This window comes from Phoxinus phoxinus (assembly GCF_949152265.1).
Source record: "Phoxinus phoxinus genome assembly, chromosome: 14".
NCBI classification, from domain to species: domain Eukaryota; kingdom Metazoa; phylum Chordata; class Actinopteri; order Cypriniformes; family Leuciscidae; genus Phoxinus; species Phoxinus phoxinus.
Window position 1 is genome coordinate 12,651,328 of NC_136889.1, and position 20,502 is coordinate 12,671,829.

The following is a 20,502-nucleotide window of genomic DNA, read 5'->3' on the forward strand; positions in this document are numbered from 1 at the left end:
AGTTTTTGTTATTTATAGAATGGGTTGCATAGAAAGAGAAAGATTATCAGTTTTCTTCTGTCATATGCATTATTACAATGTAATTACGGTTATGAGGAACATTCTTAATTTCACTGTTTTATATCCTACAGCCCGTACAGATTCAACACAAAATGCGCACATCCAATGGGCAAAAAGCTCAATGAGGGTGCTCCGCTCAACCACAAAAATAAATTGCAAAAAAGGAAGAGAAAGATGGGCACACCACAGCAACAAAAATAGAAACATATTTCATTTTGAGCCTAATGGCTTTTCATCAGACAATATCCTATTCTGTCCTACAGTCCGCTGCTTCCCATTAGCTTTAAAGATGTGGTCCACTCAAAGAGGATCCATATTAGATGATAGCAAACATACACTCACGTCGGATTGAAATTATAATTTGATGAACATGACAGGTTCTGCGAGCCTTAGGAGTGTTGTCATATGCGGAAGTGCAGTCTGTGCAGTTTGATATTAAAATTCGAATCCAATTGTAATAAATTGTGTTTATTACAGTCTATTCCATTTTTTTTTTATTCAATTTGCATGGCACTTTAAAAAAAATACATATTTATTTAAATCCAAAATGGCAATTAAAATAATACTAAAATTACACTGCTACGGTAGGGATCCATAGTAGGGAGGTAGATGGTGTGTGACAGGGACTGGTTTTGGCTGGCATGTAAGTTTGTGATGTGGTTTGCATGTGCTGTGGCAGGATTAAGGGAAGAGGTTGTTTAATAGTTTTATGAAGCTGTGCGCTGATGCTGGATTTGAGCATTAACAATTTAATCTTCCAGTATGTGAATCTCATTTATTATGGGTGGCTGGAGAAAACAGGCCAAACAGAAAAGCTTCTTGTGGATTCCATTTCTCGGCATTCCTCTCACCCACTTGTTATTATACCCCCTATCTCTCTCTCTCTCTCTCTCTCTCTCTCTCTCCTCGTGCCTTCTCCCCCTCCGCTTGACTACTCCTCTTGTTAAGGGTGTCCCAATCTGTCTGAGCACTGAGTGCCCATCCCTCTCTCAAAGGAGCTGCACACACACTCTCTCTTACCACACTGGCAGTCAGAGCACACACAGCTCCATCCACCAGTTATAAGACGAGAGCCAGTTCCAGTTGAAGGACATAAAGCCCAGCTCCGAGATCCAGAATGGATGCGCTGAAGAAGGGATTCTCCATGGCCAAGGAGGGAGTGGTGGCCGCCGCCGAGAAAACCAAGGCTGGGGTGGAGGAGGCAGCTGCCAAAACCAAAGAGGGGGTCATGTATGTAGGTATGTACAAATTCAACTGAGGGGAGAAAAATCAGAGAATTAGATCAAAGTCAGAAATGGCTTTTTTGTACTGTCTAAAAATATATTTATAATATATAATATACTTTTTTCTACAGTAAAGTGTAGTGAAGACGAAGCTGTCTTACATGGTATTGTGTGCCATTTTCATACTTTAAAAACACTGCAATTGCAAATTTAGAAAGCAATTGCACAATTACAAAATCATATTTAAAGATTTTATTTATATATATATATATATATATATATATATATATATATAGTTTGTAATAATAAATATAATATAATAATATATAACCATTTAATCAATTAAATATATACAGAAAGTCAAACTATTTTGAATGATTTCTATCAAATATATTCAAAGATGAAATTTAGTTTGCCCTGTATGCTTTTTGTATGATCAAACTAAATTTTATCATCATCAATTTTTAAATGTTTTGCTTACAATGCATGGTGTAAAAAAAACTAAACATCACTGATGCTGGCACTGATGATAAAGAGTCCTGAAAATGAAAACTAGGGCAATGAAGATAGATTTGGGGCATAAACCCACATGTGACTGCTTTGCTTCGTCACTACAGTGAGTGAACAACAGCGAGCATTCAATTTAAAAAAATCAGCTCTATCCACCTGCCTGTTGTCTCTTATCAGATCACAAATTCATCTGGCGACTCAGCTGTAAACAAGTCTGATAAACAAATTACATGGTTACTAGTACCGTGGTTATTTACTCTGTCCAGAGCAGTTGCCATCTTTTTTATATCTTATTTATACTCTCAAGAACGGATGGGGAATGAAGAGGGAGATATAAAGAGATAAAGAAAGACAGAAGAAGAAGATAGGAAGCACTTTCTTTTTTTAATAACCCCTCAGGATGCAATCAATCGATGAGCTGTGAGTGGCAGACACATTATGAAGAGAAAAGCCTAACTGAACCCCATATACTGCATTTTAAATGGAAATTGAAATTACCAGATAGGTTATACTTTATTGTAATGTCACAAAAAGGTCTAAATATGCTGCTTAGTATCTTGCTTAGTGTTACTGCTATACTATAGTACTAAATTATATTAACATATAATATGGGTAACATTTTATAGTACAGTGCCGTGCAGTGTTACTGTAAAATACTGCATCTTGTACATGACTTTTGGCAGAAACATTGTGAGTAATACATAATTTCTTCCTGGTTATGCTACTATGCTCACAGGAGCACACAGCACTACAGTCCCATTCTCTTCCGGTCCACTTCAGAGACCGGGGTCAGTCCGGGTCAATACACAATCTTTTATGATTCATAATGGCTCTTGGTGTGAGTACACACCAGTGACAGGAACATGTCATTCTGTTTTCAGTGTTATGAACAAAGCACAATGTGCTTGCTATTACATGGACTGTGACTTATGTTGTGTTGGAGAAGGTGTGTGTGTGTGTGTGTGTTCTTGTTTTTGTGATTTATGAGGACACAAATCTGTATTACACTGGTATTACAACTTAAACGTGATTTATGATGACATTTCATGAGTCCTCATAATTCAAATAGCTTAAAAAACATAAAAAACAATGTTTTATAAAAAAATTAAAAATGCAGAATGTTTCCTGTGATGGGTAGGTTTAGGTATAGGGGCAGTGAAAGGGGATAGAATATACTGTACAGTTTGTACAGTATAAAAACCATTGCGCCTATGGAATATCCTCACAACAAGGATAGGAAAACAAACTGTGTGCGTATGTGTGTGTGTGTGTGTGTGTGTGTGTGTGTGTGTGTGTGTGTGTGTGTGTGTGTGTGTGTGTGTGTGTGTGTGTGTGTGTGTGTGTGTGTGTGTGTGTGTGTGTGTGTGTGTGTGTGTGTGTGTGTGTGTGTGTGTGTGTGTGTTGGAGTTAAAAGCTTTCCTCCAGACCACATATGATCTTCAATATACTTAAATCAAAGAAATCTCAAGCCTCTCAAAGAAAAGCAAGGTCACTTTGCCCTGAACTGTGACAAACTGCCCACACATACAGTACACACCTCTGTCTCAACTACTCTATACACATAGACATCTGTTATATACAAATAATAATAATAATAAATGATTTAGTGTTGAAAGACTTTGAAGGTGTTGAAGGTTTAAAAATGTGAAAACAAAGAAACATAAAAAATATTTGTTCAGACGGCCAGATGTTTTTCCATTAAAGATGCTCTCATATCATGCTAGGGAACATGATCGTCGGGTTTAACATAGACTGGTGGCGTTGATGCTCGAATGCGGCATTTTAGCTAAAAAGCATTTTTGGACCCCTGCTATAGATCAGGCAGAACTCACATAAAACTGTCACTTTAATTTCTGTTGCATTATATAACACCAATTTCATCACAGAACTGTGTGAGCACAGTCCAGATTAATTATTTTTAGGACTTAATTCCATTAAGTCTCATGTGAATCAGAAATTAAGAGCATTGGGATTGGAGCAGAGAGTGAAGTGATGTAATTCAGACTAATGTATAGAATAAAAAGCTTTACATTTATTTTCAAGTATAGATCTTGCTAGCATTATTATGTGAAAAAGAAACATCTCAGTAATATCTTCCTCTAAAATCTATGCACAGCTATATTTATATCACAGTCTCCTCCTCTTAATCTTAGCAGCAAGCTACAGCCGTAGAGACGTTTTGTGCTTCGTCATGTAATCAGAGATGCTGTGGAAGTGACATCATATTGCAGCAGGGGTTGGGCGGTGGTAATGTTCTCAGTCTTTATTGATTATAACATTAATAATACAAGATTCCAGGCATGTTTGTGTCGCAAGCAGAGGCTTAGCCCTGAAGAATGTGCATGTCTTTTAACAGTAAATCAGCTCTTTGTCCAGAACAACAAGGACAATGTCATGTCTCATTTGAGGGGTGTTTTTGTTGTGCTGTGTGAGCGCATGTTGGGAAGGAGGAGCAACTTTCACAGACACATTGCTGTGGGCTCAAAGGTTCTGGGAATGAACAGAGCTTATGCTTGTTCTAAGGGCAACGTGCAGCGGAGATTCAGCTCTAATGATGCCAGGGCCCTTTCAGAAGCAGAAGCGGGTTTTTTCCACTGTTAACATGCAAGAATAGCACTTAGTGGTGCCAATAAACAGCCTGTACACTGACTGTAGATCAGAGGCAAATTCCACTTGCCGTGAGTCTCTCTAGGGTATTGAAGATAGCTGGACATTTAGTTGCACTGCCAGACAAGACTAAGTGTATGGATCTCATCTCAGGACAGAACAGGAGCCACAGATATCTGTCTAAAAATAAGATGAAATTAAGTACAAGTTTATGGGAAAAGCATTTGTTCACAAGAGTGCATGTCTGAGCTCTTAAATGGATAGTCCACATAAATAGTAAGAATCTATCATTCTTTACATCATTTCCTCATTCCAAACTTGAATTGCTTTCTTCTGCAGAACACCAAAGAAGATATTTAGAAAAATGTCTTGTTTTGGACATTTCATTGTATGATAAAAAAAAAATTGTCATACATGTTTAGAATGAAATGAGGGTGAGTAAATGATGTCAGACTTTAATTTTTGGGTGAGCTATATGTAATTTCATCAGCGATATTACTTGTTCACAATGAACATTTTATTTTTGACAGGCACAAAGACAAAGGAAGGCGTTGCGACAAGTGTAAACACAGGTAAAAGAGTGAATAGAAACAGAACATAACTAAACAACACATCATTTTCCTAAAACCCTGATCCATGGAAAATCTCAAATCAAAATGCAAGGATGCTTTATCATCTGTCCTAGCGGCCCAGAAAACAACTGAGCAGGCGAATCTTGTGGGTGAGAGTGCCGTGAACGAAGCCAATCAGATGTCAGAAAAGGCAGTGGAGGGGCTGGAGACTGTGGTCGTATCCACTGGCCTGGTAAAACTGGTGAGGATTTCAATCATTTCAATTCCAATTTTAATTGGTGTCTTTAGGGTGCACTGTATCATTATTTGGTATTATCATTCAGTATAAATGCAGTAGGCTATAAATTGCTTAATGCACAGTCCAGTCATAAAGTTGGTATTTTTGATATGATGCTCATGTTTTTCTTTCATGGACAGGATGAGCTGGAGAATAATGAGGTGCTTTCAGAAACTCAATAAATGCATGCATGCAATAAAAGCATGCTGAATGATCACATTTACCTCAAAACCATGACCATTAAAGACTAAAATCTATACATTTGAATACATAAAATTATACATTTCCATATACTGTTCTCGCAGTTTAGGAGCGAGGCAGGCCTGCAGCAAGCAACCAAGCAAAGAACTTGACTCGCTGCTCAGCAAGAGTGTGTTCTTCATAAATAACCCATTTCCGCTTTCCAAACATTGCTCTGCATTTTTAAAACGCTTGACAGTTTCTTTCATTTGAACTCCCAAATTGTTTTTATTAATTTTTAAATTTGAACCCTACAAACAGCTCATGATTAACCATAGCCACACATTATCCGTCGCTAAACAAACATGAACATGAGTCTGACATCTTCCAGAAAGCAATAACAAAATAATAACAAAAACAAAAAACATGTATTTCACAATTTTAATTCTGTTTTGCAAATAGGCCTACCTGACGATGTGAAAATCTGATTTTAAAAAGCTGTTGACAAGTCTGCTGAGATGTGTTGTTGTCTTTCTGCCTCCAGGGGGAGCTGTCGAAGCACGAGGGAGCTGTAGAGCAGCCCACAGACGCTGGAAAGTAGGTAAGGTAAGAGAGCACAAGTTTTTCTTGAAATGGGTTTATTTTTTATTTTTTTATCTGTAGTAGGCTAATTGTACATTTTCTCCTCAGCAAAACGATATCGATCCATTAAAAGACCCTCAGAAATAACAATAATTTAAACAATCGCAACATTGTGTGAAATCAACTTTTCAGTAGGCTAAATAGGTCTATCTATCCTCCATATGTCCTGAGTAAGGGGGAGCCCAGAAGAATCCCATTAGGGGAAAGTTCCGAAAAAGACCCAAATATATCCTATATTCATACACCTATTCATTATTTTTCTCACATGAATAGGGTAACAAATTTAACCTTTAGATATCACAATGAAAATGACAACTGAGTTGATTAATTATATCAAGACAAACAAAAAATGTACAATGTTTTTTTGTTTGTTTGTTTGTTAACATGGACAAACGGTGCAGAATCTAATTACAGATGTGCTAATTTGCATAAATACCACAACAGATCTAAACATTGGGTATAGCTTTTTGAAAACATTCAGAGATTCAGTCAGTCATTAATTCAAGGTCCACTCAACGGTCTCCTGTTCTTCCCTCAGACTCATCCCCCAGAAACAGTCCCACGGACCCAGCCCCAAACCCCATCTCTCCAATAGCCTAATAATTAATAAAGGCGGTTTTAAAGTACTTCTTCCTGCCTCTATGTATATTTATGCTCATGGTAGCCTAAATGGGTTCCATTCAGACCTTAACATTTAGCATTATACTGTTATATGTCAACAAGATTCAACAAGACATTTTCTCCTGGCTGTACCCAATGTTTAGATCTGTTGTGGTATTTATGCAAATTAGCACATCTGTAATTAGATTATGCACCGTTTGTCCATGTTAACAAACAATAAAAAAAAACTTGTAATACATTTTTTGTTTGCCTTGATATAAGTAATCAACTCAGTAATTTTCATGGTGATATCTAAATTTTTTACCCTATTCATGTGAGAAAAATAATGAATAGGCGTATGAATATAGGATATATTTGGGTCTTTTTCGGAACTTTCCCCTAATGGGATTCTTTGGGGCTTTTTTTCCCTTACTCAGGACATATGGAGGATACAAAATCAGTTGAGTTTGATTCTGTTGCAATTTGTTCACGGTTGACCCCCATTTTGGCTTAAAACGCCTGGACAACTCGTATTTTTCCTTATTTGCAACAAATCAGCATATTTATTTGATAGCATAAATCTAAAAATCTATTGATCTAAGTTAGTCAGTTGTAAAACAAGAAGAAGAGATATAATTCAAAATATAATAGGCCTATACTCTCTGGAAATTTGCTTCTCGTGTACAAATGAAAAGATTTATTTAATTATTTGCAGTTTGAATTTGATGGTATACCCCATATGGAATAAACTTTTACAGAAGCATATACGTTTAAAAAGCTGTGTGCATTTAATTTAGCCCTTTTCTAGTCATTTTGTACTTCTTTGTCTTTGGTCCAATACATTGATAGATTTATGGCTGAAACACATGTACAAAGCTTTAAATCTAAGCAAAACCTTTAGAAAGTAACTCAGAATTTAGGTCAGCGTGTTTACACAATTGCAAACAATGCTGACATCTGACCATTTTTCTTCCTTCCAACACTGAAACAAATTCAGTGTCCTGACTCCTATCACATTCATGTAGTTTACAGTCTTATCAGACAGGTTTTACTGTTACAACATTGCATATGTGCTTCAGCTCAAAAATGCAGAGACGATAATGGACACAAACAGGCTTTGTATAAAACGTACCTGTTTCATTTGTTGTGAGTTTACCAGTTGTTTAAAAAGTGATATTTTACAAATAATGAAGAGTCATCTGCAAAGTATGTCAACCATGCCCATGTAAACATTCTTGTGTTTGATTTCAGGCTGATGTCGCACTGAACGCCCCTGTGATGCTCTGCTTCTTGCTTCATAAGAGAGAGAGAGAGTTCATAAGCTGCTGCTGACCATGCCTGAATATTATAATGCTAAATCTCTGATGGACACTAAATTATATCTAACTTCACAAAAAAACAAAGTCACCCTGACCCACCTATCTCTCTTGATTTCTCCTCATGAACAAGCCATCCTTACCTTACTTTCCTTCACAGAAATACTATTCACAAGAATAAAACAAGAATAAAACATAACTTTATTTAGCTATGTATGCAGTATTCACGTATTCTGTGCAGTGCGTGTCATTACCACATTTGTGCAAATATAACATGCATGTGCTTGTGATTTGGAGATTTTTATATATAGTCTGTCTTTCTTACCTGCCCTGAAACTGATACCAGTTTTCCTCCACCCAACATAATGAGGTTTGATGTATGATGATGATTTCACAGTCATTGTGACAAAAAGGAAAACATTCCAATCCAAATACACCTAAATTGTTGTATCTGAGACAGTGTTTGAAACAACAAGAAGAAGAAAAACAATCACAGATGGGTAAATCCCAAAAAATAAGGCAATTGATGGTGTTAAATGATTAATGGCTGATTAAATCTGTTTCAGTATTATCTTAAATTGTGGTTATAACGTGACAAGCTTCAGAAATGCTCTTATATCATATGTAGTTTGCGAAAGTATGTCCATTATAAACAACTCTGCAAATGATCACTGTAAAAAAAAAGTTGCTGCTTTAAATTTGTAAGTAAAATCAACTTGGATATTTAATTCATTTAAACTTAAATCACATTAAACCAAGTTTTAAAAAATGAGTTGAATCATGTATATCTAATAAAAAAGGTTGAAATTTGCCGAGTTAAAGCAATGTAAAAACATATGTTGTCACAACTAGGTTACATAATTTGTTTGCATGCTGCCTCACAAATACACTGCTACTCATTTACTTGACTTATAAAACAGTCAACCAATGAAGTCTGAAAACAGCAGATTGTTTTTAATAGTCCAATAGTTTGAATAGTCCTATATTCAGTTTTGTTAAAAATAAACCTATTCTCATGTTATCCTTGCTTTAAAGACAGAATATTGCTAATAAATATATAAAAGACCATATTTCTAAGAAAGCAAACAAGTTTAGTTTTCACAATAGCTGTAGTATAAAGAAGCAAGTAACATTGTGTATTCATTCATACTGTACATTCAGCTTCATTAAATTCAACGAAACCACAAAAATTCTCATTTTATCCTTGTTTTATCCAACTACAAAAATTCTCAATGTATCCTTGTTTTAAAGACAGAATATTGTTAATAAATATATAAAATACCATATTGCTAAGAAAGCAAACAAGTCTAGTTTTCACAATATTTGTAGTATAAAGAAGCAACTAAGTAGCAAATTAGTAACATTGTATTAATTCCATAGGCTACAGTACATTCAGCTCCAATTCAACGAAACTACAAAAACACACACCCTTCTCGGATCAGAACACACCTCTCGCTCTTCCCCTCCCTGTTCCCAGAGCACACGCACATCAAATGAAATATGCATCCCATCGAGTCGACAAACAAAGACTCCATGACACACGGCTAACATCCCATATGGCCATTATAATACTATAATGAGAAGCTTTATGCCTCTGGCAGAACGTCAGCCTTTAAGAAGTTATCATGGTCTGCATGCGTTATCCGAGTTTGAAATGACATGCTACATTCAGCTTTTTCCACATTCCAGCTATGGGAGGAGACGGAGATGTCTATCCGCCCTTCATTTTGCTCTTGCTCAGGGGAAAGTAATCTAGCCTGGCTCCGCCCTACGTACTTACGCTCACTTTTCATTTTCCTTCAAATGAAATGTACGAGAGTCTGGTAGAATCAGGCTAAAAGTAATCTACAACAAAACATAAACAAATGCAACTGAAGTCAGACTAGAAGACAAAAGATTCAACCTCCCAGCATATACCTCCCAAAGACCCAAATATCCATCCCTTGACCTATCAAATGAAATAACGAAATAATTAAATGTGGTAAAAATGTGGTAAATAATACTGATAATAAATAAATTGAATTATGATAGGCTCTTATTTCAACAAATGCTGAGTTCTGCTGGAACCCTGACTTATGATGAGTCAAGAAACCAGGTACACCAGTTAAACAAGCTTGCTGTTGTCTCTCTGTTGACTACTCCACCCAAGCTGCAGTAGCCAATAGGAACACACATCCCAGACATACTTTCACGGAGCAGCAACCTAATAAAACCTCATGCATCATTGGCCCCAAAACACTGACACATACACCCGCTCTTGCAAACATCAACAACTGCGCACTAGAAACATGTCTTTCCTTTCAGGATTTCTGGGTAATAAAGCAGCGGATTCATTTGTCGACCAGGCAGTGGATAAAGCAGGTGAGTTCCTTCTGTTTAAGAAGCTTAAAGAAACTTTCTAACTATTTTTGTGTGAAAAGTTTTTGTCCATTTTATGCCGAGACATTTTGTCTCCTCATTGAGCCAGATTTTCATATTACTTTCAAAAAGGGCACACAAATATAGATGAGATTTTTTGATGAGAGAGAAAAAAAAGCCATCTTATTTGTTTATGTATTTTACCTAAACTATTGGCTCAGGTATAATAATAATAGTATTTTTTTATTTTCATTTAGTTTAACTTGATTTCATAAAATAACTAAACCTGAAATAAATATTAATTACTGGATGCATTTAAAAAACAAAACAAATTAATATATATATATATAAATATTAGTAAAATAATATAATAGTATCTAGATACGAAAATAATGCTGATTTCAGCTAGTTAAAAAAACAACAACATCGGCATTGACTTAAGATATATAATTTCTTGCAGGCTGGGAAAGTTGTTTTCCCTCCTTTTCACAAACTCAATGTTTCAGTGAACATGAAATTTAATGTTTCACCTTTTTTCAGTTTATACTTCTAATCCTACCAATGAGCTAGCAGTGTTTGTTCTCTAAAAAAAACCAAGATGAAATATTTCTTGAGAATGCAGTCAGTCCAGTAGTTATGCCACTCCTTATAAGGTATATGCTAGAAAGGCCTTATTATGCAAGTAAAACACACACAAAATCCCAAGACTCTTTTTTATTTATTTTTAGACATAAGATAAAATTATATACTTTTTGGCCACAATCTGCTGGGAAAGAGGAGCTGTGGTGTGTGAAAGTGGACTGCAAAAATGTCATTCCTTTAAATAACATTGCTGTTAAATTCTCCTAGCTGCTGCAGCTAAAAAAAAGGTGAGGGAAACCATTTCTGGAAAGAAACAGGAAACTGATAAGACCGGGGGCATGGGAGGTCTTTTCCCAAGTAAAGACGAGAAGGACAACAAACCAAAGGAAAAGGCAGGAGGTGGAATATTTGGTGGCCTCCTTTCAACAGAAAAACCAGAGGGAAACAGCCCTGGAGGAGCCATCAGTGCAGGAGGCAGCAATGCAGAGAGCAACAGCGGACCACAAGACAGCAGTGAGTTTGCTCATCCTTCTTGGCAAAACTAAATTATGACAGAGCAACATTATATAGAGACACACACACACGTTTGAACTTCTAGAGATCACAAGACAAAACCTGATGATTCTAATATAATTTCAGAGAGAACATTATACAAAATGAAAATCCACCATGCTCAAATATAATAACATATTCATATTTTGTGTTTAATTAGGTTTCAACGATGCACTGGATGACCTTGCTGTCGGGTTCGGTGAGAAATGATGTTCTGACAATAAGGAAAAATCTCTTTGGCTGAGGTTTCCCGCTGGCGAACTTTGCCTAACATCAGCACAATCTCCTAGTGTCAAGGACTTTTTTACTCATGTAAATAGTTTGATGTGTCTTTAATATCTCATGTACGACCACTGCTAAAAAAAATACTAGAAAATATCCTCATTACATCCATATTAAGTATTTTGTTCAAATAAAGTATTTTGTTCAAATTTATTAAGCATGATTTTGATTGTATTAGTACCTTGTGATATGTTTAGTGAATAAAGCTGAATACTAAAGTTATTATTACTGAAAAGGGTATTTTTTTCCACTTAAATGAGCTAATACTGCTTTAGTATAATATTAGTTTGAAAATCTTTGTTTTTCGTTAAAATGAGAAATGAAATTATCCCAGTAAATCAGCTGACACACTGCACATTTTCATATATATTTTATTAATTTTAGACAATTTAAAAAAGGCAATACAAAGTCTTTTTTTTTTTCAAAGGCCAATTCATACTAAATGCTAATATGATGATGAAAATAAACATTTGCTCCTGAATATATACCCTACCATTTGCATATTGTTAAGAAATTAAACACTTTTACCAATAAGGTCAATACGTTTATTTTTTTAAAAAAATTTAAAGGAAGGCTTTGGGTTATCATTGAAAACTGTTCAAAAGAGCAGCAAAACCAGATATTTATGTGCAATATTTTGGTAAAATACAAAAAGCCTGAGATTCATCCTGCATCCCTTTCCAAATTGACCATATTTTTGTCAAAACAGGCAGGGGAAATAACAACTGTGCAAGTCTAGTACAGCCAGAAAGCTTAATGTTTTTAGTAACTTCTTCATTAACACAGAAAACCTGAAGAAAACATTACAAAGATTTGAAATACTGTAGCTCTAAATTTTTGGTATTTGCTGGCAAGGCATTCCCGCTATGCTCTGAGATGTGACAAAAGAGAGTGAATTAAAGGGACTTTGGCTAATAGGCTTTTTTAAGCCATGAATATTTGAAAAGATGATTAACTACACAAGAATAGATGCTTCTAAAGTTGCATATTGCTAACCACATGCATAAATGATATGACATATACATTCGGACGTATAAAATGTAAACGTGAGGAGCTGTGGGGTTAAGTGATATAACTCTGTGCAGACTTGGGTATACAGAGTCAGGTGAATAATACAACCGTCTATGTAAAGGTAAGGCCAGCATCGTGGTACACTTTGAAGACTTTCTCAATGGCATTGACGTAGGCAGCCGTCCTCAGGTCCAGCCCAAGGTTATACCTGTTGGCTGTGCGCATGATTTGCTAAAAGGATGAAAAATTAATTATGTAAACAATCTGATCATTTCTGAAGCAGCATTTTAAACCACGCAGGCGCTTTATACATCAAACTATCCAAAACAAGTATGCTATATGCTGTATTTTAAGGCATCATACATGTACTCTCAAAGTGAATATTTTTCTAATAGGCATCTCAATTATGATGGCTTCAACATTATCAAATTTTGGTCTAATTCTAGGGGAGCATCACATGTATCCTTTATGAAGAAGCCAAGAAAATAAAAAATAAATCCAAGATGCATATCAAAATGTTGATTATAAATGAACTTATATTCTATTCAATATGGAAAAGAATAGCTTTATTAAACAGTCTAATAAACAATTTTAATTGTGTGTGCTATTTACAGTATTGTGCTGTTAGCGTAGTAATCTTCTAACTAATGCTGTCAATAATTCGCAAATTGGGTGTGGAGGATGATATAGGAATCCATTTAATGGGCTGGCTCTCAGAAACAAATGACTCACAGCAACAATAGCACATGAACAAGCAGATGCTGTTCTCTAGTTACCAGATCCCAGTCTAACACAAAAGCTGTTGCTAGGTGTGGAACAGGTGAGAGTATCTGTTTGTTCATGTTCAAAAGACAGAAAGGATTGTGCGGGAGGGGCATTGATGCAGTACAACATTTAACTTTCATGCAGAAATACTAGACACTAACAAAACCATAAAAAACATCTTTTAGTCTCTGTTTTGGCCTTCCGTACACAGCGTTTTATATTTTTATATACATATATTATATATATATATATATATATATATATATATATATATATATATATAGTTATTAGTGATAATTGGACCCTAATCTAAAGTGTGACCATTTCTATATAATATATAAATTAAATAATTATATATACTTACTCTGGCAGATCGCTCCATTGTGTAAGCCAAACCAGAATGCACAATGTCCTTTTCAGAAGCTCCCTAGCAGATGAGCAAAACAAGTTTATAAAAGGTCTAATAGTCTAATTTAAAATGGTTATGAAAGACAAATTATGTGACAAGAGATTCTGCATTTATTCTCACAGCAATTCTGTCTTGAAAATCCGATGTGGGAACAATAGGTATGGCTCCACCATGTTTCCCAAACTTCCTTTCCAGACTCTCCTGGACAGACACTGCCAAAGGACACATTAGATCTCCATTAGAAATGAGAAAACTGACAGATGGATATAAGATAGTAATAGTCACATGCTATTTTCCCCCAAACAAAATGCTTATTCTCTCTTACTGCTTCTCTGGGGTCCAAATCTGTGATGGATTTAATTAAATATTTAATAAAGCATGCAATAAAATATGGTGATGGTATCAGTATATGAATTCACTAAAATCACACCATTCAACAGATTTTTCACATGACAGTTAGAAGTCTTAAGAACTTGCATGAAAAAAAATAGAGGATGTTTGGACTAGCTGTATTGACAGTACCATCTGTACCATGTGACTAGCAGCAAATTGGAGGTCATTTTAGGCCAGTCAGATGAAAGGCGGGACAGAGCACGTGTTTGTGTTTATGTGTATACATGCCCAGATCCTCTCAAGGGGGCACCACTGTATTTGCTTGTGGAAGCAGAATAAACAAATTGAACAAAAATACCACATGACCTATTCTAGCCGAGTGCACACTAGAGCAATTAGAAAATGGAAAACAAGCCCTTCCAGAGAACTAAATTACCTGATCATCAGTAAGACCGGTAAGTGATTTGCAAACAATTATAGCATTCATGAAAGAAAGATTTCTATCAGCAAACACTTCAGTATGTTGACCATATATAGCATTGCTTTTTTACTGCATGACTATACATCACATTTTCTAGGTATAACGTATTTCTGACTTACTTAGGAGATGGTAGTTTGATTCCCTTTCGTATTTGAAAGTCAGTCTGCCATAACTGACGTGGTTAAGGTTCTTCAGCCACTCAAAGTAGGAGACCGTCACACCTCCAGCATTCAGGTACATGTCCTATTTATGGATATGAATATTTAAACATGTATTTATTTATTTTTAGTGTCATATTAGCATCAAATGCTATTTTCGTGGCAAGATCAAAGTAGTATAAAACAGGGGGGAAATTTATTAGAATATAAAAAAAATATATTAATTTTTTTTTTAAATACTTGTACATATAAAACTTCTATCAATAAGATAAAAAAATACATTTTTTTTTTTTTAATCACCAATATATACAGTAGTGGCCAAAAGTGATGTCCGGCCAAGGAAACTTTTTATTAAATATACATTTTATTTTAAAGTGTTAAAGATTTTCTTAATCATATTACATAGTTGTGCTTGGAGTCAATTGGTCAATTTGCTATAATGCAATGAAGCATGACAAATTGTGTAGACATAATTTTTGGCCAGGCTGTCATACAAAGAAAATTATGAACACATGCAAAAACAAGAGAGAACCAATAAAATATGAATAACTGATTATGCCGTAGTATAATTTTGTCAGATAAATACCTTAACCATGTTTAGTGTTTTGTTTTTCTTCATATTTAAAACACACAAAATACTTTCCTCATATTTTGATCATTGAATCAAATTTGTAGTGTCATAAAAAACAAATATCACCTCCGGACATCACTTATACCACTACAGTAAATCAAATATTTATATTTAATATTAACCGTTTCACATGGTATTTAAAATATTCTATCAGACCCCCCAGTGTGTTTTTTAAAGGATAAGTTCACTTCAAAATGAAAATCATACCATCATGAAACAACTTGACTGCGAGTAAATGATGGCATAATTTTTTTCATTTTGAAGTGAACTAATCCTTTAAGGTGACCGTTATTTTAGAATGCATCACATTATTATTATTATTATGATAAACCTTTATAATGATCATGTTGGCTGATTTATAACGAGTGATGGGCGCCACCATGTTAGTTTGCGGCGTAATTCAGAGAATCATATCTCTCGGATTTATAACACAAGTGTGCAAGTACATGGCTGGTGAAGTTTACAGTTACCTAATACCAACACAATGTATCTGATATGAATAAAACACCTCTTCAAATGATATAGTCTATATGATGCACTGAGCGTTCCAATCCCACCGGTGTGATCGTATGCTCCAGGGAACAGTCTTGACTGATCACAACGGTGTGACCGTACGCGTCAAAGGGTTAAATTTTGTTACGACTGGATAACGTACAGGGATCACCATGATATTCCTCTCTAGGAATATCTTGTCTGCCTCAGGTGTAGTGGGACCGTTGGCTCCTTCAGCAATGATCTGTGAAAATAAGTGTTATTTTGAAGACATTTTTCTTTCATATTCTCATTGCACTCATTTTATCTGGAGTGGCATAACACAATCAATAACTCATATACATTAAAAGGACTATTGTTATGGTTGGCCCTATTGACCTCTAACCTTGGCTTTGATATCGTTGGCGTTTTTCTTTGTAAGCTGTTTTTCACTTGCAGCAGGGATCAGGATATGACACTCAGCTTCCAAGATGCTGCCTTCATATGGGGTGGCATTGGGGAAGCCAACAATAGTGCCATTGGCCTGGATAACAAGAGCATTTATTATATTAATACATTCAGATTATAGAATAGCACGTGTAATACTGCTAAATGACCACAAGATGGCTGCCTTACACTGAATATTTTTACACTGCAGCTATGGTTCAACCAGAATGTTACATCGCCTCAGAAACGCAATTGATTTGAACCAAGGGAAACCCAATTAAAAAATAATTAATGCTTCCCCAGTTTGTGTGTCCTGGCACCGCCTCTGCTGCAAAGGAAATAGGCTCTTCACACTCACCAGCTTATAGTCTTCCAGCTCTTTGGGATCAATGCCGTCAGGGTTCCAGATGCTTCCGTCCACCTCTCCGACACCCACACACTTTGCTCCGTTGCGGTGCAGATAACGCATGGAGTGCAGGCCCACATTACCAAAACCCTACCACAGAAATTAGGAGACTGCATTAAATATTATTCATACTGGTAGCTGAGCTGAAGGTAATGTGTAATGCTGATGAATTTACGGTGGCCGAGAGAGCTCAACGTGCTGCAAATGAAGAAAACACAATTCAAATTAATAAAAAATCTTCATCAGTTACACAACACATGTGTGCTCCAAATACTTACAACACAACCAAATACAGAAACAATTATAATCTATAGCCTACATCAGTAACATTGTACACATTTTTATTATATCTTACCCCCATGTTATTTTTCTCTATCATTTTTCTATTTTAGTTTTAGTTTTCAGCTCTTTGTTAACTCTAATGCATTTTGTATATTTTTGTATACAACGTTGTATGTCATAAACATGTAATCTCTGTATGTTTTGCAAGAAAAAAAACTAAAAACTAGTAGACATTGAGCAATAAGCAAGTCCCATACAGGTTCAAAACTTATTGGGGTCCCCTGGAAACATTACCGTTGTGTTCTGTGCTATTTGCAGTGCGTTTCTGTATTTGGTTGTGAGTATTTGGAGCACACGTGTGTTGTAAAACTGATGAAGATGTTTTCTTAATTTGTGGTTTTTTCTATTTGCATGCGTTTTCTTAAGTTGCAGCACGTTGATCTCTCTTGGACACCGTAGAATACACTACAAAACTAATCTAGTATCTAGTAAAAGTAATAGTAGTAAAATATCTAAACATGCTTAAAACAAAATACATTTACTTTAGAAGTTAAAGATAATATGATAATATGGGTTTTCTTCAGTTGCAGCACTCTCGGCCACCGTAGTTAGTTCATGTTAACTAATGTAGTTAAAGGGTAACTAGACCCCTGGTCAGAGCCTAACTCCACCCACTGGCAATATTTGAAAAACGCTGTAAAAATGGGCAGAGCCCAGCAGAGACAGGGGGGACGAACCAAGAAAAAAAAAAAAATAAATAATGTATATACCGGTATATATATATATATGGGTAGTGAGCGTTGGCAGAGTCATCATGCGTCATACCGCACCACAACTTCCAATAGGAAAATTCAACTGCAGTAGCCACCGTTTAACCTGAAGAGGGCAGCACTAACATAGTTTTACACCATATATTGTCGAATTTAAAAACGTTATACCCAAATGTCAAAACATTTAGGGTGTACTCACACTAGCCAGTTTGAACCGTGCCCGAGTGCGTTTGACCACCAAAGCGCGGTTCGTTTGACTAGTGTGAGTGTTCCTAACCGTGCCCGGGCGCGGCTCGATTAGCCGGCCCTGGCCCGCTTGGAAGAGGTGGGCCAGAGCACGGTTCAGTTGGACTCGGGCGCGGTTCGCATGCAGTGTGAGCGCTAACCGTGCTGGAGCACGGAACAGGACGCGTGTATGGGAACTGTAGTCCGTAATCAAAGCTGCAAAGTCCGTGCTGCACTTCAGCTGGTACCTTGCAAACCTCCTCATACAAGCAGCACGATTACGTGAAAATGTTCGCGCCACTAAGGCGACACATCTGTTTAACAACAGGCTGTGAGAGGGCTGTGGACCACCGTGGACCAAACGACACAAAATTATCCACAAAGAAAACCGAAGAAAACAGAGCGATGGACTCCATTGTGCTCAGAGAGCGCCGCTCTGTTTATCCCGAAACCGTCTCATCATAATGACGTAAGCGTGCTCCGGCACGAATGCTGAAACTCTATGTGAGTGCAGGCCAGAGGGGGAGTGGGGAGGGGGGACAATCGTACTCGGGCCCAGTTCATGGCAACCGTGCCTAGTGTGAGTACACCCTTACTCGAATCAATGAACAGCACTAATAAAGCCCCAGTCTTACAGATCATTAACTAAAAAAAGTTGTTTCAGGAAGGAAGTTGTTACGTAGGAAGCGTAACATTTGAAGGTTTCCCCACTCTTTTAATCATTCCTTACGAATATTGATTGGGTGTCTAAAAGCAAGCACACACTGAATATTTAAAGTCCTCAGATAAGCAAAGTCAGAATGATCCATGTCAGCGTACACTAAGTGCTGGCATAGAGATCATGTACAACGTGCCTGCAAGTAGCACCATGATAGCACACTATGCAGTTGTACTTTTCTTTTTATTTAAATATGTATTTAAGTTTTAGGCGGACAGTGCATTTTGGACAATGCAATGCATAAAGAGAACAATTCTTCAGCCAACTGATTTGATATGACTGAAAACTACATTTGAATCGAAACAAGAAAATCAAAGAGTAATATAAACAAACCTGAATGACAAACGTCTTGTCTCCAAACCCAGGATTCAGGCCCAGCTGGCTCATGTAAGCAGCCTCATTGACAAAGTTTTCAATGCCATGGAAGACTCCACGACCAGTGGCAGATATACGACCATGGATGCCACCCTGGCTGATGGGCTTACCGGTAACACAGGCATGAGCATTGATATCCTGATAAAGAAGAATGACAAAGAATTACAAAGAGCCCTTCTAAGCATTAGAAGAATTTTGTTTGCATTCAAACAGAATAATCTAAACTGCAAAGCAAATTGTGAGGCACAAAGCTATGAGATCTCTGCTAGCTTGTCATGAGAGATATACGAGTATATAGAATAACAATCTGTTGATGTCTCAGTATATCTCTCATGTATCTAGCTACCGGGCAGCTCGCAAAAAGAACAGAACGTCACGGCCACCAAGCAAATGACTGCCATGGGAGGACAGACTGTATTGAAAGAGTCTGTCAGTAGAGGATGGAAAAACAGGGGCGCTTTGTTCTCCTGGTCTCATAAACACCACGCTCTTTGTCAGGGACAGTAAAAGCTCTAGGCACTGACTGAGTCACCAATATAGCGACAATCTGTTTGTTAGTTCTTACAAATATATTTTTCAACATGACTACAATATTTGAAAATGTACAATATAAATCACTGTACCAAATCAAGGTAATATGTGCATAAAATGATCGATAAAAATACCTGTATGCACACACTTACAGCATTTATCTACAATATTATGCTATAAGATGTTTTTTAGGGAAAACAAGATATGCATTTCATGAAGGATGTGTTTGTAGGGTAGCCCAAGAGATTTAACGTTTTAAGTAAGTTTATGTGTTTTTCGAATGCAGCCAGCATCTTATTTAAAGCTATAGTTCACCCAAAAAAATATTTCTTATAGATTTTGCTTAAAGCTGCAGTCGGCAGGTCTGGCAGATTGAGTGGACTTAGCCAAAGTTTTGAATGTTTACAACTCTCATGCCCCTCCCCCACTACCACCAAGCACCCTCCCATCGAGTTTGTGCTCGTCAGTGCGTGTGCACCAGGTTTTTTTTCTAAAACTGGCTGATTTATGTTGTTCTGTCAGAGCATAGCTTCGGTTTCAGTGAATATGATCAAAAAAATCTTGCCGATGGCAGCTTTAAGCAAACCGGTTGCGTATTACACAAACACTTGGTCACACTCTTCAACTTACATTATGGCCCATTGTGTTAGCATACGTGTCAGCAATCCAGGACATTTCCCTTTCTCCTGTGCTCATGTCTGGGGCTGGGACATCAATGCCAGGCCCTA

At 36.5% G+C, this 20,502-nt stretch overlaps 3 protein-coding genes across 4 annotated transcripts in view; 2 read left to right on the plus strand and 1 right to left on the minus strand.

Moving 5' to 3' along the window:
- Positions 1-819: 819 nt before the first annotated feature.
- On the plus strand, positions 820-8,719 carry sncga (synuclein, gamma a). 2 transcript variants are annotated; one of them, XM_079636235.1, is made up of 5 exons: positions 820-1,298; positions 4,931-4,972; positions 5,086-5,213; positions 5,974-6,035; positions 7,923-8,719. In XM_079636235.1, exons 1-4 carry the CDS (start codon positions 1,178-1,180, stop codon positions 6,028-6,030), a joined length of 348 nt encoding a protein of 115 aa, XP_079492361.1. In that variant the 5' UTR covers positions 820-1,177; the 3' UTR covers positions 6,031-6,035; positions 7,923-8,719. The 2 variants fall into 2 exon arrangements, with proteins under 2 accessions (XP_079492361.1, XP_079492362.1); XM_079636236.1 differs by having other exon boundaries at positions 1,017-1,298; positions 5,974-6,030.
- Positions 8,720-9,646: 927 nt separating this feature from the next.
- On the plus strand, positions 9,647-11,983 carry LOC307011005 (uncharacterized protein). The gene is made up of 3 exons (XM_079636234.1): positions 9,647-10,348; positions 11,195-11,440; positions 11,640-11,983. Exons 1-3 carry the CDS (start codon positions 10,204-10,206, stop codon positions 11,687-11,689), a joined length of 441 nt encoding a protein of 146 aa, XP_079492360.1. The 5' UTR covers positions 9,647-10,203; the 3' UTR covers positions 11,690-11,983.
- Positions 11,984-12,321: 338 nt separating this feature from the next.
- The window catches only part of glud1a (glutamate dehydrogenase 1a), a 53,529-nt gene continuing 45,348 nt past the window's right edge, over positions 12,322-20,502 (minus strand). The window contains exons 5-13 of the mRNA XM_079636233.1: positions 20,405-20,499; positions 19,202-19,381; positions 16,826-16,963; positions 16,427-16,564; positions 16,205-16,285; positions 14,880-15,003; positions 14,067-14,158; positions 13,902-13,964; positions 12,322-13,003 (exon numbers count right to left, since the gene is read on the minus strand). Of these exons, the coding sequence (XP_079492359.1) occupies positions 12,884-13,003; positions 13,902-13,964; positions 14,067-14,158; positions 14,880-15,003; positions 16,205-16,285; positions 16,427-16,564; positions 16,826-16,963; positions 19,202-19,381; positions 20,405-20,499 (1,031 nt within the window). The 3' untranslated portion in view covers positions 12,322-12,883. The remainder of the gene's footprint in view (positions 13,004-13,901; positions 13,965-14,066; positions 14,159-14,879; positions 15,004-16,204; positions 16,286-16,426; positions 16,565-16,825; positions 16,964-19,201; positions 19,382-20,404; positions 20,500-20,502) is intronic.